This window comes from Augochlora pura, chromosome 10, assembly GCF_028453695.1.
Source record: "Augochlora pura isolate Apur16 chromosome 10, APUR_v2.2.1, whole genome shotgun sequence".
NCBI classification, from domain to species: domain Eukaryota; kingdom Metazoa; phylum Arthropoda; class Insecta; order Hymenoptera; family Halictidae; genus Augochlora; species Augochlora pura.
Window position 1 is genome coordinate 793,322 of NC_135781.1, and position 17,524 is coordinate 810,845.

At 38.8% G+C, this 17,524-nt stretch overlaps 2 protein-coding genes across 4 annotated transcripts in view; one reads left to right on the plus strand and one right to left on the minus strand.

Moving 5' to 3' along the window:
* Positions 1 to 1,590, plus strand: Svip (small VCP interacting protein). Its single transcript, XM_078192018.1, has 3 exons — positions 1 to 218; positions 291 to 458; positions 576 to 1,590. Exons 1-3 carry the CDS (start codon positions 153 to 155, stop codon positions 588 to 590), a joined length of 249 nt encoding a protein of 82 aa, XP_078048144.1. The 5' UTR covers positions 1 to 152; the 3' UTR covers positions 591 to 1,590.
* Positions 1,508 to 17,524, minus strand: part of LOC144475768 (uncharacterized) — a 27,869-nt gene continuing 11,852 nt past the window's right edge. For 2 of the 3 annotated variants that reach the window (XM_078192017.1, XM_078192015.1), the window contains exons 3-20: positions 11,680 to 11,930; positions 7,148 to 7,233; positions 6,871 to 7,066; positions 6,061 to 6,428; positions 5,604 to 5,829; positions 5,160 to 5,308; positions 4,982 to 5,017; positions 4,711 to 4,805; positions 4,451 to 4,624; positions 4,137 to 4,334; positions 3,760 to 4,029; positions 3,499 to 3,672; positions 3,227 to 3,425; positions 2,904 to 3,130; positions 2,606 to 2,825; positions 2,388 to 2,508; positions 2,101 to 2,315; positions 1,508 to 2,015 (exon numbers count right to left, since the gene is read on the minus strand). In XM_078192017.1, the coding sequence (XP_078048143.1) occupies positions 1,861 to 2,015; positions 2,101 to 2,315; positions 2,388 to 2,508; positions 2,606 to 2,825; positions 2,904 to 3,130; positions 3,227 to 3,425; positions 3,499 to 3,672; positions 3,760 to 4,029; positions 4,137 to 4,334; positions 4,451 to 4,624; positions 4,711 to 4,805; positions 4,982 to 5,017; positions 5,160 to 5,308; positions 5,604 to 5,829; positions 6,061 to 6,428; positions 6,871 to 7,066; positions 7,148 to 7,233; positions 11,680 to 11,930 (3,360 nt within the window). In that variant the 3' untranslated portion in view covers positions 1,508 to 1,860. The remainder of the gene's footprint in view (positions 2,016 to 2,100; positions 2,316 to 2,387; positions 2,509 to 2,605; positions 2,826 to 2,903; positions 3,131 to 3,226; positions 3,426 to 3,498; positions 3,673 to 3,759; positions 4,030 to 4,136; positions 4,335 to 4,450; positions 4,625 to 4,710; positions 4,806 to 4,981; positions 5,018 to 5,159; positions 5,309 to 5,603; positions 5,830 to 6,060; positions 6,429 to 6,870; positions 7,067 to 7,147; positions 7,234 to 11,679; positions 11,931 to 17,524) is intronic. The other variant, XM_078192016.1, reaches the window with a different exon arrangement.

Below are 17,524 nucleotides of genomic sequence, written 5' to 3' on the forward strand. Positions count from 1 at the left end.
GTTAGTTGTAACGTCTGTGTTATTGATTGGAAACTGTCACGGACTGGTTAGAGTTTGACAGTTCCTAATACGCATATACGTTTATACCGAACGGATTCTCATAATACGAATAGTTTACGTTACTAGTCGCGTTAGAAGTTTTTTTACTCGCCATGGGAAACCTCTGCATGGGTTGGTGTAATCAATCAAATTCATGCGACACATTAACACCGGATTTGGTAAGTTCGTTATTTTCCGATTATCCGTATAAACGTACAGTAATAGATAATAACAATCAGTCGCTGACTTAGGAAACCAGACGAATGCAACAAAAAGAAGCAGCGGAGAGAAGAATTGCTGAACAACAAAGTCGTGGTATTAAAAATATGGAAGCTGTTAAACGTCAACAAAGGTTAGATCAAGAACGTGAGAGACGTGAAGAAGAATTGGCTGGCCATAATTCGCAACCAGTACTAAAGGTAAGTTGTATAAAATTGATTATAATGTCCTTGTATCGTAAGTTACAATGACGACGTCGTTAGTTCGTATAATGGTTTTATTGCAACATAATGTAGGAAAATTTATTTTTGTTCCAGTGGCAAATGAATTAAGGAACACCGAGTTGAGAACTCCAAAAATCATATGGTCTGTAAATTCATTTTATGCAACCTATAATGATTATTCGAGGAGAAGTTGTATAATTCGTAATAAGTATTAGGTGTCGTTTACTATAAAAACAGTAAAACAGAGCTGTAAGTTTCCATTTTGTGACATTTAAATGTTTTTAAAAAATATTTAAATTGTATATGTACAGTTTTACACAACATTTTCTATGGTATTTGAACCATTTATATTGCTATTATATTAATAAGAAGTGAATGTTATTATATGGCCACAGAGGATGCAGTTATTGAGAAAATGTTACCAATATTATAAGTAAATGAGTTCGATATGAATTGTGATAGCAATTATTTTTGCACACTGTTGATTCTTAAAAGAAGTTTTTAAAAACTCTTGTTATTTAATAATATATTATTAACACTTTCTCGTCTTGTGACACCATGATGGTACTGCGTGTAAACCGATAGACAATTGCCAGGCACATTGTAATGGTGTCATATGCATTTTCATTGCTGCTACTTTGAGATTTTTATATTTTTGTACGTGTTCATATTTTTCTCAACCCCTGCACAGATAAATGGATTGTAACGTGCCTTATGGGCTTATAGAATGTTTTAGGTTTACAGCTCAATTCACTCAATAAAAAAGAAAGGAATAAACAGATTTACGCATACTTGCATGAAACATGCGGACGTGGAAGTGTTGATGGCATTAATTTCATTAATATAACATATTTATTTGGAGTAAAGTGTACGTTGATTAAGGCAATGAAAATCATGATAGATTATATATTGTAAAATACAAATTAATATATAAATAAATTCTTTAAAATGAAATCTGTAATCATTTAGATAAGACAACAAACTGGAAACGTCATTTTTAATACCAATTTGATTTTAATGGACGACAGAAGGATAGTATTCGTTCTCGAACTTCGTCAATAAATCACGTTACAATTAAGAATAAATCAATTTGTCTTTATCTTACAAAACATGAATATTACAATCATTTCTTGTGAATTAACATGAAGTACTTTATTCACTTTAATTAAATATATTTTTATATATATAATATATATATTTATATATATGTATATATTTACATGTAAATAGAACATTTGAATTATGATATGAGTACAAAAAAATGTCAATTGTTACAACCCATTTTTTTCGGAGAAAGAATATTTAATTTGTACAATGTTGTGTTTGGTGAATCGAAGTATATGAATGATGATAAAAAAATATACAATTTTGAAGTGTTTCAAATTTTTCCTATTCTGTGTACTGACCAAGATCGAAACAATTTTTTTGTAGACTTAGTTTTCAATTCTCTTCCATGAGCAATTTGTACCTCCAATGATGCTCCATTATTTAATGCCAGCCATGTCTGAATTTCACCAGTCGCAGCTGACACTCCTAAAAGTTAAAATACATGAAACAAGTAGATAAAGTAGTTTATTTCGTTCTAATATCAAATGAAAAATGATGGATTTTCGTGTACCTAATAATTCATGAAGAGTGATCCGACGACTGGCTAGTAGTTCTTTGCTAGCACTTCGAATTTCAAATATTAATAAAGATTGTCTTGGAATATTGTCACTTTCGATATGAAAATCTATACTGAACTGAGGGTTGGGCATAGCCGGTAATAGCCGAGATTTAGCCAAAGTTTTGCCACTGTTTGTTGAGGATGTAATCTTGTCAGGGCTGGTACATCTAGTGAACGTTAAACATTATTTTTAACAGCATAATCTATGTAATTATAAACTAAATGTATCATATACTCACGTTTGAAGTTTAATTCTACAGTATAGTTGAGCGATATGTGCAACATGAAGACCCTGAGCCTGAAGAACTTTACCTTCTACCCCTGAATATTTTTCCCTGGTACCATTGACAACTTTCAATTCTAGTGTAGTAAAAATTAATCATATTATTATACCTCTCATATTTCATTGAAATATAAATGAAAACATTTCCAACATCTATTAATGTAATTTGCTAACCATTTGGTCTGAGTCTTAAACGTGGACTAGGCTGTCTTATTCTGCCAAGCATATCTGGTTGCGATACTGCATGTGCCAAGCCAGATTCTTGTAAAAGCTCGGTGGCGTCAGCTTCTCCCCCTCCTCTGGGCTCCAAACTTAATGTTATACCTTTTGCCTCATTTTTCTCTTCAATATTGACTTCTGAACGAAATCTACGAAGCTTCAGTCCTCTCTTTACCTAAGATTATTTATATCTTTGTCATTACCGAATATTTGTGGCAGAATTTTTAACTCCAGTGTTCAGACATGAGTTTACCTTTTGTTTCATAACACGGAAGCTGTTATATTGCGGTAATTTCTTTCCAAAGTTTTGTTCAGGGCTCGGAGTCAAACTATTGTAAGAAGATCGTCGTTCTTCCCTTGACTTCGTCGAATCGTTGTTATCAACCACATCCGTTACTCTCTCCGTGATGACTCTAGGTATCCATGAGTTTTGCGTGCCATTCATCTCGTTAGAATCTTTGCTGCCGACACTAGCCTTGTCTAGTTCAGGCAATTCGGATATTAGTAAATGATCGCGAAACATGAAGACTAATATTTAATTTAACAAATCAGTGAATTATCCAGAAGTCAATTTACCAGATTGATTAGAAATGGTTGGCTTTATCAAAGTTACTGTACGCGGTGGCGGTGGTGGCGGTACAACGTCCAAATGCAATCTCATCTTTGATTTCTCCATCGACGGTCTTCTGATGATATTCGAAACTGACTCTGAAGTTTCAATATTCAGTTGCGTCGAATTCTCGCTGATATTGCTGGCTGCGTATGTACTTTGAGTCTAGAAAGAATGAAGCATATTTAATACAATAGAAACGATTACAACGTTCTCCATATTATTAAGATTTCAGTACCTCGCATTCCTCGGACAAGACCTTGATTCTCAACTCTACAGATCCCGTTTTGGTTCCTCTTAACGTGAACCAATGGGACTGATCGCTGCTTGACAATTTCCTGATGTCCTCGAGAGTCAATGATACTTTTCCAAGATAATCTTTCATTCCAAAAGTATCATGATCCCATAACACCTGTACACAGACAAATGATTTAGCTATGATTTCATTTACGCAACGAAATGTCATCTTAGTAGAATTAATTGTAGAACGAGATCTTACGACATCCAAGGTCTCGCCTATTCTCGGCAAACCCATGATAGAACTTTCATCCCAGCAGGGATTCAGGGTTTTCTTCTTGATGCTGCTCTTGTATTTCGTTTCGTTGTTCAGCTTTAGTTCGCAAAAAGGATCGCTGAAGCCGTTCAAGTCCTTTGCCACAAGATCCTTCGCGCGTATCAGCGTTACTTCCATCAATCCGCTTCCGGTGGAAAGTAGACTCGACACGTCCGACGAGGCCGGATCTATGTCCTTGTGAGTCAATAGTAGCTTCTACAAAATAATTAGATCCGTATGAACCACGATAGGACGGAAATAAAACCTTATTAAGGTCGAGTGAATAAATGATCATTGGTATCAACTGCTGATATATCACTAACTGCCTGTTGCATCCACGGCAAGCTATTCCTTTTCGTTTTCGGCTCGTCGTCCGATACCGGAAGAGCTAAGCTGCTTCTTCGACTTGTCACTACTTGCTGCACGCTTTTCACCGGATAGAACATTACCGATACCGTCATCGTCGACATATTATTCGAACCGCTGAGAGACAGTTCTTTCTTTATTATCCAGGTACTTTCCTGTGATGGAAACATTATCATACGTTTATCAAGAAAAGTAAATGGCACATGGAAGTTGAAAAAGGACAGTGAAGAAAACCAATTGAAATAGAAGATTCTGGATTCTTTGATTTTACCTGGGACAAGGACAGTATAGCAAGTCCAAGCATGTCGCTGTCAGTCGACTTTGATATGTTCCAAGAGTATACCACGAAACTCAACGAGACTTGAGTGTAATCTTGCACAAGAAATTGGGCCCTGGACTCCCAGCACGGCGAATTAGTGCCACGGATGTAATGCGTTGTCTTCACCTGAAGATTTAACGAGAACAGACAACAATTAGTTTATCTATTCGCAATCAGCAACGAGGAGCTTCGTAAAAATTTGAAAATCGTACCTTCTTCCGGTTGTTGAACAACATGCAATAAGGATTGCATTGAGAGCTGTCGCTGTTGAGATTTTCTGCGGAATGGATGTACACCACGAGCACTCCTGGAAATTTTTAAACGCGATTTAGTAATTCCATGGATTCGATTGGATAACGTTAACTTATACGAAAGTGAAGCAATGCCAGCGCTGTGCTCTAACAGGAAAACGAGACTGTTCGACAATCATGCTCGAAAGCAACATCCATCGTCATCGATACAACATGTATTTGATGTTTTTACCTGATTTTTGAGCTCGATTGGAATATTTTCGTGACACTGAAAATACCAGATATACCTGACAACGGTCCCTTAACTATCTTTTTCTTAAAATACGACTTGGATCGACTAGTTGTCTTTTCATTTTTATTATAATTGAAATAAGATAAAAGGGATGAAATTGGACGAGATCGTAAAGTACCTGATAGGTGTGTATTGTCCTCTGTTAATTCTGGCTGCGGTAGATCCGGATCCAATTTCGGGAGGGTGGTGTACTCTAATCGAGCATTGATGTTTGGAATGTTTGCACTGTTACGGGATGGTTTCTTCTGTTGTAACACTGTCTCGATTCTGTTCAAATAGAAGCAATTACATTGATACAATTCTTTCAATTTTCGTTTTTTTAAATACATTACAAGTAAATGCACTTTTCTAGTAATCTATTACCAGTGATCTATTTTATTATTAATAATCTATTTTATTAATATATTTTATTAGTAATCCTTTGTCTCGATCAACTAGTATTTTAACGAGTCAATTGACCAACCAAATGATAACTGAACGAAAAGTATTGGAGCGATTATTATGAAACGACGAAACGGAAAATCGTACACGCGTATGGAATTTTTATACTTCCGCTACTTACACCTGCGAGTTGTCCCAGTTATAGACGCCAAGCGCCAATTCGAATTGTGCCAGTGTGATCGTGCTGACGAGTCGTTTTGCTTTTAATTTGATGGAAACTTTCTCGTTATCCAAGGCACCCACCAGGAACGAGACGTCCTCGTTCCATGTGGAATTTAAGGGAGTCGTCACACGCCTTTGATCTCCTAGCGTTACCACGAGCCACGTCGATTCGTCGCCGATTGGAACTATGAATAGATAATGGACAATTGTTACAGACTTGGACATAATGAATTTTCGATCAGGCTAGTTATACTTGTCGTTGATCGATTTTAGAATGTTTTAACTATGACAAATAAATATGGGTAAAAAATGGCAAATGCTCTTATCGTTTTGCTAATTATAAAGTAATGCAATTAAAAATGTTGCAGTATAGTGTACGCTTATTAAGGAGAGTTATTAAGGAGAGATTTTTTTACCCGAGGTGCTGTTTTGGGACAAGAAAACGGTGAGCACTCCCTGTGGTATGGAATTCGCCATAAAATCCAATCTGGGTCCCGGCCGTTCTTGCGCTCTTAGATTCATCTCCAGATGACCCGGATCAACGATCCAGCTGGCCAAAGCGTCCGTGACCACCGCGTGGATCCAGGTCTTAATTAAAGGCATTTCCATCATTTGTACGGCTCGCAGGATTCTCACGCTGAACCAAACGTCCGGTTTCTCCACGAAGCTCACGCTTAAAGAGGTTGCGTGAGGAAATGGTGCCATGGAGTTAAGGGTCAGGGTGGCGAGAATCGTTCCCGAGAGAGATAGCTTCTCCACAGCCAAGTCAACGTCCATGCCGACCCTTCAATCGAACGTTTTTTATCTTACAATCGAGATTTGCCAGCATTAACCCTTCCACGGGTGAGCACATTTCAAGCAACTAAAATTATTTTTCCCAAGAAACGAAGAAGATCGCTTCATTTGTTGTTATTTAGCACGTTTGACCGTCGCTTCAACAACCTCGAATATTTCGTTAATTTAAAGTATTTCATATAACAAGATTAAATTTAAAATTACAATTTACAAAGACAATTAAATTATTGAAGAAACAATTAAATTATCTATTTGCAACAAAGTTAACTAAAGCAACGACTCGGTTAATTGTTACTCGTCACTTTATATTAAATTTTTGTTTATTGAACATTGTTGTAAAATGCGAAATGTAACAGCGCGAACCGTGACATTCTAAGAGATTCAACAAATTCGTCAGGACCGTGTCTGTTCGATTGAATTAGGGTACTAACCCTTTGCCGAATAATCTCGTTGTTATCAGCATGCGAAATTGTTCGCAATCGAGCCGCACGTCGGCCTCGATGGACAATTTCGTTTGTCCGGTTTGACCATCGAGATTGTCGTCGTCGTTGGTGTAATCTAATGTTCGTACACGCGTCACGTACGGGGTTTGTTCGCCGAGAGTCAGCTCTCTAAGCTCCAGCGGCCCTAGAACGGTCACCGAAATCGACTCGCTAGATTCTCTTATCGAAACATGAAAATTATGGAAATTATTGGAACTTCGTTTACCTAGTATTCCGGGTTTAGCCTCGTTCAACAATGGTTCCAGTCTCTCCTTCGCTAAGGAAAATATCCCTGCAGCGCTGAACCTCCACCTGAACAATGAAAAAAATATTAAAACATTGTTCTGCATTTTATTTGAATATAATGTATTTTATTCTATTTCTATGTCTATTTTTATTTCTATTTAACTTTATATTTTATTTTTCTTCACTTTATTTTCTTGTTTTCATTTGGACTAAATTATATTACTGTATAGCATTACAAGATTACAATATTACATTACACTAGAGAATTATTGAAGGACTTTCCGGCGATCTTATCGAAAATTTTATTAAACGAGTGGAATCTCGTCCCACGAGTGTTCTGCTTAATTTAGGAGTTCCCGGCATGTAATAGAGATAGCTGTAATTTTAGCGATAAGATGAAAATTAATATTGATGGCGAACTGCCTTCTACTTTTAGCCTGTAATGGACGATTCGTAAGCTATTAGGGAATTAAAAGGGTTACTTAGTCCCCGGATTAAAAAATCGATTTTACCTGATAACCTTAACAGAGGTACATGACGAACAAAAATGTTTAGTTAAATAATTTCAACTTGTCAAACAGTCGGAGAAAAACGCATCGAAATATATAGAAAATAATAAAATAATTAAAAGTATATCGGGAGCCAAAAATTGCTTTAATTCGCTATACATTATATTTATTAGAAAAAAGTTTATTTATCGTTGTATTCTTAACGTGTTTTTCATTTATTAGACAATAATTGTTTCGTCAACGTTTCCCTGCTTTTAAATAATTTTCTTGCTCGTAAAACTCTTCGTATCTCGTTTCCACAGGTGGAAACATTTGGGACAAAGTAACGCTTCGAGCATCGCATAGTTTTGACGCGTCCTGTAGCGGCACATACACGTTGGCAACCCGAGACACTGCGGCACTGAAAAGCGTGGATATAGCTGTCCGGTTTATACTCCTTTCGCCGCAGTCCAGTAATGAATTCGTGTCATTATCGTTAAAACGTGGTTAGCTTGTGCAAACTGTTGAGGGTTATAACAGCCGCGCGTTATGCGCGTAATAATCGTTGCGGGTGGTTTCTTCCTGTACACGGTATCGTATTTACCGATGCCGACGATACGATTTCTCGATTATCGCGTTTAATAAAGCAAATCGTTTCTAACAGCTATTACCAACAATGTTTCGACGTAGCCTATTATCGTTCGAGCGGCTCGACGGCAAAGGTGAAGGGATATCAAATTCTAAACAATTTGAAACGGTATTCTATAATGATCGGAATGCGGATCTAAGCGTGAACTCCAATTTTCGTTACTCGATCTTATCGCAAAGATTAACCCTGTCGGTGCTGATTAAAATCAGAAAGTATAATAGAAAAAAATACCTATTGTCTGTATTACATTTTTATTTCTTTAAATTTATTATTTTATTATTCTTTTATTTATATTATCAGTTATATATGTTATGCCGGATTCTTCAACTTTATATTTTAGTTTCTTTTCTCCTATGTCTTATGTTTTAGAGTTAGAGTTTATGGTGAAAATATTACGTACACCTTAAATAAAATATATCGTCGATTGTTAAGACTTTGTGACACCACAATGAGACTTATTGATGGGAAAAGTCAGGTTATAAAAGTCAAGCTGGATGTTCAGGAACGCTCAGACGAGTCCGTCAACTGTCCGAATAAGCGTGGTGCTGTTTTCAATGGAATTCTATGTTATCCAAACTGGCTATGCGGTCTCGACAAAAGAGAAACGATCTTAGGAATTGGATACGTTTCACCCGATCATGTTGCACGGGACAGCCGGGAAGAATTGGTATAGACGGCTTCAAAACTATCGCCGTTTCGTCACCGTCAATCCCCGTGAACCGCGACACTCCCGTTTATAAATAACTTCAATAAATAGACTGCGTTTTTATTCAATTTCTATTTTTTTTTGCAATTCATCAAGGAAATTGTTAGTTTCGCGTAAAGATCCGCGGTCTAGCGAAACCGTGGAAGAAAGTCTGGGAAACGCTTCCGACGAGATAAACGCGACTCATCCGCGGCGTTTCGTAGTCGGACGCGATGCAGATCGAGCGTATCATAGCTTTAATCGGCTTAGAAATCTCGCGCTTCCCATTTCCGGGGCGCTCGAAGATCCGATCGTCACGCGAAACGAAACTCGAAATCGGAAAACCGCGGATAGCTCGCCAAGATAAGGACGACATTGGCCGAGCTAATTTATCAAGACTTTATTAACCGGCCTGTTTGGAATAATCAACGGTGCAACGGGAACGCAACCAGTGAAACCGTCGATCGTTTACGTTACGGCCAGCCACCTGTCGGAGGAAAAGTAAATTGAAACACGGAAGCCGCGTGAAATTGTTAAGAAGCGTCCTCTCGTAAATGTATAAATACCGGTGATTACGGATATTAATAATTATACGCACAGAATATAATTACTGTACAGCAGATTTTTATACGTCAGAATCCCATAGATTAACTATTTTAATTTGCATAATTCCAAGTCTCCCAGTGGGCGATAACAATTTCTAATTTATTCTACCTTTTATAAAATATTCGCAAATAAATTAACGCGCAGATTTACGGAAATATATATAATAATTAGACCGTGGATCTTTATGCAAAATAAAAAGGCATCAATTGCACAACGCAGGACGCGCGTTGATATTTATTTCGTTCTATAACCATTTTCAATAAATTCAAAATAATGCAAATTAGTATAATGAAATAATTCAAAATTAATTTTCATAATTCTTCCATTGTTCTCGCGTTTGTCATATTCGCGCGGAATCCGCGGTTTATCAAAATAACGCGAAGTGTTTTGAAACAGTAGACCGGTCTACTAAAAATAGTATTCGATCCCGGCCGATCCGACGCTATTTTTGGGAACACGTTCCCCATAAATTCAATCCGGCACAGCTAATAATTAAACAGTTTGGACCGCGGCGAGCCGTTCAGCCACGAGCGGCAAGGATCATTTCAGGCGGCGCATGCACGCGCGCGCTCGCTCGCGGAGTATCAACGAAATGTGAAAGGCGACGGTTATACGCACGAGGAATGTGGAATGTTTACAAATGCCTACATAGCATATTCGTTCGCGAAACAACGTTCATTCACCTATGGGAACCTTTCGCGGCGTTAACAATCACGCGACGCTGCCCCAAGGAGACGTCGTTCTGACCACGTACGTCGTTATTGTCAGGTTATGTCAGGTTAGGACGTGCGTCGTTATTGTCACTGGACAGGACACGAGCCAACCGTTCACAAAAGATCGAAGACGATCGAGATGAAGATCGACAGCGAGGCTGAAGCGTCGGCGAAGATTGGAACGTCTTCCGTCGAATTGCACGGTTTTGAGAGCTTCTCGCGGAGAGATTCGATTATTGCTTTTATTCGAATCGGGCTACCTTGTGTCAACGATAGCTCAATCTTCATTGTCTTTGTCCATTATCGTATCCCTCCTCTTTGCCCGGTATCGTTTTATTTAACACGCTGAATCAACCAGTTTCAGATCTTTTATTCTACGATCGTCGAAATTGCAGCGACGCTTTGTCACAGTTTATAAATCTTTACGTAATGTTTTTGTCCTAATAGAAAGGTCAATCACCGCCACCTAACCTGTCAAGCACTGTGCTATAACCAATCGATAATTCTAATTTTAATTACCTACTAATAATTAACAATTTCTGCAATTCTTTTTGCGTTTTATACAAATTCTAAATTTTTATATTATCTCTTAAGTCTTTTATAACAGCAGCCATTTTTATCAATCGATTTTAACGCTAAACAATTCTTTTTCATTAATTGTCCAACACACGTGCTTAAACGGTCAATCATTGTTTACGCTAATATTTAATTATTTTCGAAAATCAAATTATTTAAAATCTGAAGCTCGAGACTGCTTTTTTCTTTGAACTCTAAGTCTCATCGTAAATAAAGTATTGTTGCGCAGGTCGCGTTTAGCGTCGACCACGCTCGCCGATTCTGCGTACGCGTGCGTACGGTCGGGTTCTATTTTAAAAATTATGTCAACAACACGTAACAAGGGTAAACACCGTTTAGTTTACACGAAGGAATTACTTCACCGCAGTAGTGGTAATGGTAAAATCTAGTTGGTCGCTTTACGTCGAAAAACACTATCGTTTGCTCGTCAGAGTTCTCTTAGCCACCGATTAACCCTTTGCACTACGACTCCTTCTACGCTGCGTTGATTAGCCCATATTTGTCCTTAACACTGTCCTTAATAGGACCAGACAATTTTCGTTTCTTTTATTGTCTTTTACTATATTATACTTTACTATATTTTGATGTACTTTTGTTTCTAGATTTTTATGACAGCAGAATTAAATTATTATAGCGCAAGGGGTTAATCTTATAGCCGATGCTGCAACGCACCGCAACAGATACAAAATTCGAATGGACCAAACTATATTCGCTATTTTATACAAACTAGTATTTATTAGAAATATTTTTTTATAATAATTCTAAGGCATAACGTAACGAGAAACGAGTATTTACCATTTGTTGAGAAGCAAGCTGAGCCACTCGGCGGTCTCGTCCTTGTAGAGTGCCCTTCTGCGACGAAGTCTTCCCAGTTCCTGTTGGATCGTCGATTGGAGCAATCTGGACACCCTCGTTTTAAATATCGTCCCCGCCAGTGCCAGGACCAAGACCAGCCACGCCAATGACAGACCCGCCGCACCAATTATCCATGCGATCGCTAGCGTTGCACTCAGATACAACGCACCGCGAATAGCTTCTGCTTCCCTCTGCGGGCAAACGTAACAATATTCTCATCGTCTCGGCCTATAATTAATCTATATCACGTTTCCGGCGTTTACTGTCTGCCGTAACGAACGTATTAGTTAGGGTAGGAGGCAGAATGGAAATTCTCCTGAACGCGTATAAATTTTAAAAATGGAAAAAATACTAGGCGTCCTTGCTCTGTGGCAATTCGAGGTTAAATTCGTAAGAAAATTGTCGAAAAAATTGTAGTCTTTCGTGAAAATGTACTTTTGAATTTATCTCGAATTTATTTCGAGTTGAGCTCGAATTTATAAATAAAAATAATTAGTAATAGTATTGCGAATTCAATAATAGTAATAATTGACGGCAGTGGTAGGTTCAATGTTAAGGAAATAACTGGATCTGATGCAATTTGATGCAAAACTAATTTCATTAAATTCGTGATCAACGTATACCGATTAACTGGCACTTAAAAAGAGATCTAATAGAACAGTGACCGGAACGTCGATCGAAGCGAGAAAGAAATTAAAAGAATCGTGGAGGAAATTAAAAGAGTATCAATGCGGTACTCTCGACTTATTAAAATGATTAAACTAAGGAAGCCGAGTGGCTCGTTTTTGCAACTGGTGCAGAAATGTCTGCCGCGCGTAAAGATTCGCACTCTATTTATTGCAAATTAACCGGACAATGAAGAATTGCGCGCGTACAATCATTCTCGGTTAATATCCCATAAAACGATTTCGTTCGAACACAGCCATCGTCAAAGTCTCGTCGCGGCTTGTTTCTCTACTTATTTGCCCGGCTTGTTTGCGGTAGGAAGCCACGAACGTTCTTAAATTAAGCTGCACCAAGTGGACGTAAATATACGTCGTTCGGTTTATCGGGGCCCTTCCATCCGGTCTCGATTATAATTACACGCCGGATAATTCTTTTTCGCAAAAATCGCTGGCAAATAGAAACTTGTTTAGTTTATTAGGGCTTCCCGTCCGGTGTTGAACGACCGGCGGTATTCCATTAAACTTTATACGAACGTTTACGACGCTGAAATTTTATGCCGGCCGCGGAAGGGACCCCGAGAAAGTGTTGGCCCGCAACACTTATGCCGCGACATCTGTTATATCTCTAACGCCTTTATTCGGGGAAAGATTATGTATACGACGATTTGTTTCATTGAAAAGAATAGACTTTTCGTTTGGCAAAAATACAGACGACTCAAATCGGGAGAATAGCTCGTTCTGGAATAAACGTTCCGGTGCATTCAGTTGTGTAGGAATTTGCCGCGTGCGTGTGCGAACGTTTTCGAAGGACGTGTTTTATTTACGCGCTCCTCAGCGACAACGGACAAAATCAAACTCCGTGTAAAGCGAGCGACATAGAGGAACAGGACGGCGAGAACAGCGAGCGTTAATCGGTGTACTTTTTTTTTTGTAGTATTGTGTTTATTATATGTATTTGCGTTGGAGATTCTCTCTCTGTGTTCGCTTTAGCGAGAGGTTGACCACCGTGTACTCACACGGGGCTATATTTATACCTTCGAGGCGAATGAAATAAAGGGAAAGTCGTGCAAAATTAAAATCATTATTCCTTCGTGGTTAGTATATAGGGCATGATCCCCTGCGCGCGCGGCACACGCAATATCGCGTGCCTGAATGCCTAACGAGTTTCCTCGGCGCCATGAAAAACGTCATTAACCCCCGGGAATGATTAGATTAAGCGGGCACGACTAAACGCGATTGATTCAAATCGGAACCGGGTTCCAGGATTTTGTGAATACCGCACGAACGGTCGTCGGCGCGCGCCGTGATACTTTCCGCGAAGGATTTTCGACGAAATCGTGCGCAACGTGTAACAGTTCGATCAACGAATAGCCTGCGAAAAGAGTAACGCCTGCACACGTGCGATAAGAAAGTTATAATTGAATGAACTGGGCTGTTAGTTTCACTGCGGAACCCCTGCTCTGCACGAACTTTTCTGCACTTCATCCTTGTAATTTCTGGTTATGCCAGGTTACGTTGGTGTTGGAAGGAGCTTGAGTGGACAGATATTGAGCGACAATATGATTTTATATATTTATTTAAAAGGATCCTAACAATTTTTTGTCAAGTACTTGAAATAATTAATAGCACGACTTAAATTAAAGCACGAAAAATTCATTCGCAGGATAACAAGAATAACAATATTTAAACTCTAGATCTAAATAGCAGTAGCAATAATAATTTTTAAAAAATTGTCAAGTACTTGAAATAATATCTATTGTAGTATGTACTATAAAGACCCGATTCATTAGACCACCACGAGGACAGAAATCCATGTAAACCGGCATTCCGGTGCACTCGTCTCGCGTGTCCTTCGAATCGAATGCAATGCAAGGCTATAAAAGAAAATATCCCGTTGTCTCCTGTGTCCCATATCGTACGCTTACGTAATGGTAACGTTACCTGCCCCGTCAGGATTGTAACATTTCATTAATTAGAAAGTTGTTCAATGCTATGGGACCGGAGTTCCATCGGAAAGCGCCCGGTTTTTCGAGACGGAGAGCCTTGGACCAATGACACCATACACGTTCACCGTTCGCGAAATAACAGAAAATGCTTGTACCCGGGGGTTAGATAATAGCCCCCCTGTTCATTCAGCGTCATGTTGCGCGCGCGTTGCAGCAATGAGACCGCGAAGCGTAAACAATCGTCAGACTCGAATCATTATATTTTTAACCCCCATACACTATGCGCGATAAAGCAATGCGCATTGCAGATTTTATTTTACGACTGGACTCGATGGGACGCGCAGCGAAACGGTGGCAGAACAATCGACGCGAGCACTGTTCTATTAATAAAATTATATTCAGCCTTTGAATAAGAATGATCACTTTCAAGAGGTTGCAATAAAACTGATAATATTATAATAGTTTCGAAATTAAGAATTATTTTTGCTTCATATAATTTGTATCGATATAATCTTTTGTTGGCTTTTAATGTGTGTAAATTTATAATTGGCCAACTTTGATCAACGATAACTACGTGAAAAATCATCATAGGACGATGATTCTTCTTCTAAATTAAAGCTTGAAATATCCACTTTAAACTACTATTTCTAAATTTTAAATTTGATGCACCGTCGCCATTGTAACAATTTTTATACTACGCTATATTTAGCATATTAAAAATTGCAAGTTTGACTAAATGCAGGGGCTTCGAAAAATTTTTTGGGGGGATGCCATTTACGGTAAAATGAAGTCTGATCCTTGCCCTTTAATTTAAAAAAAAGGAATCGTGGCTACGATTTTTTTTCGCAAAGTTACAGCAATTCAAAGAACACCATACATTTTGGCATGAAATCAGAGCTTGTATTAACGTGGTTATTTTCAGGGTTACTTTAAAGTGCTGTAACTTTGTGAAAAAAAATCGCAGCCACGATTCGTTTTTTTTAAATTCAAGGGAAAGGATCAGACTTCATTTTACCGTAAATGGCATCCCCCCAAAAAATTTTTCGAAGTCTGTGCATTTCGTCAAAGTTGGCAATTTTCAGTCTGAAAAACATGGCCTCCTATTTAAATCGTTACAGTAGCAAGGATACATTATACTTAGAATCCAGAGAATATTATTTTAAAGTAGAAACTTCAAACATTAATTTAAAGAAAGACTCATCATTCTGAGCGGATTTTTCGTGAAGATATCGGCGGTCAAAGTTGGCCAACTTTTGCCCAAATCGAGGGTTATCTAGGATCCATAAATTTTTGATAATTGATATACATATATTTAAATAGATATTTAAATATGCAATTACGGACATTGCGAAGTCTTTGACAGTCGGCTGTTTTCAAAGGCGTCGAGCGCCAAAGGATGAAAGTTCAATTGGCAGTATCGTTCCAGAAAATAGATATGCAATCGTAAATAGCAAATGTCAACGAGGATCTCGGCGACGAATCCTCCGCGATTCCGTTCGCTTCGGCTTCGCCTCACCGACGCGTTTCTCATGGGATTCCGAGGAGACGAGGGCCCCGCGACACGGAGTCTCTCCCCGGTATTTACTTTTGCCGAGTAAATGAAATCACAATGGCACCGAATAACGACTTTCTTCTTCGGGGAATCCTTGCGCTTAATAGGCGACCCGGTGTCGTTTCTTTTCCACCAGCAAGGTATAGAAGGAATGCAACGATAAAAATCATTGAAGAGAAGGTCCCACGACTGCGCGCACCGGAAAGCGGGGCTCCTCCGCGGCATTTCCCACGTAGACAATAATTTCTCCTCCGCATCCACACGCCGGCCCACGGCTTAAATACGGCGCGAAGCCATTACGCGTCGGAGATTTTTTTCCCCCCCGCCCGGACTCGACGTCGCATGACCGCTTTATTTGGAGACGGCGTTTTCCATTCGCTTAGAAAACGCCTCGCGATCTCTGCTCACTTTCTTTCGGATTGTACCAATTTTTTTGCGTGACGCGATGAAATCGCACGCCGGAGGAAAGCTACGCGTCAAAAGCGAGTCCGTGCCATATCTCGACGATTCCACTTCGCCGCTGCTGTTCGTTACCCGCGATTAGGATCTTTATGCAAAAATCAGAGCGAGCGAAAAACTTCGTCTTCTCCTCGAAGTCGTTTCTAGTTTTCTTACTGTGCCTGTCGTTGATTTATACCTAGCGAACGTTCCCGTACTGGAAACATGTATTACACGTTATCGTTTTGAGACATAAGAACGACGGCCCACGATTTAAGCACACGATTTTTCCTTTGCATAAAGATCCGCTGTTTAACGATAATATCTTCCGAGTGGAGGCGATGTATTATGCAAGAGAATTTTCAACTGCAATTTTTCCGGTAACCCGTCATTTGTCAGGCACGCGATACGTTTCTTCGACTTTGCGGTGACGGCAATTAACCCTTTGCACTATGATTCCTTTCACGCTATATTAATCAGCATTTAATACTTTCTTTAATAGGACTAAACTTTAATAGGTCTTTATTTAACTTCGTCTCTGTGCTTCGATAGCAGAATAATTAAATTTGATTTCGATTCGAAATAAATCAATAATATTATTATTAATGAAACTACGCGCTATAGAATGAAATTGCACGACAAACGCAGTGAGAAAGTATTGTTAATAAATAACAGAATATATCGAGATGAATATAAAAATATAATTTAGCATAATTTATCAAATATACGATAACTGTATTTTCACGATCTAATCAATATCAATTTAACGACAGAACAACAACCTTTGTCTATTGCTATGACAAATATTTGTAAAACAGCATTTTCATTCTAAAAAGCACGAGCCTAACTTTCAGCAAAAAAAGTATTTTGTATAAAATCAAGAAATATCTAAGCTATACGTGCGTCGCGCGTCACGTTCCTCCGCGCGGTGAACGTAACACGGTGTCGAAAAAAGGGACCCCACGGTACCCGAACAACACTTCCTGGGGAACATATCGTTGCCCTTCACGGGGCTCACGATTCGAATCACGTAAATTCCGTCGAAAAAATTCCTACCGTTACCGGGGAACACGAGCGACGCATTCCGCATGGAAACACAAACCCCGGACCGTATTTGTTTGTATTGTTATACATAAGCCAAGGCGGCTGCCAAGTTTTTCGACGAGCCGGTTCGGCTCGCGCTG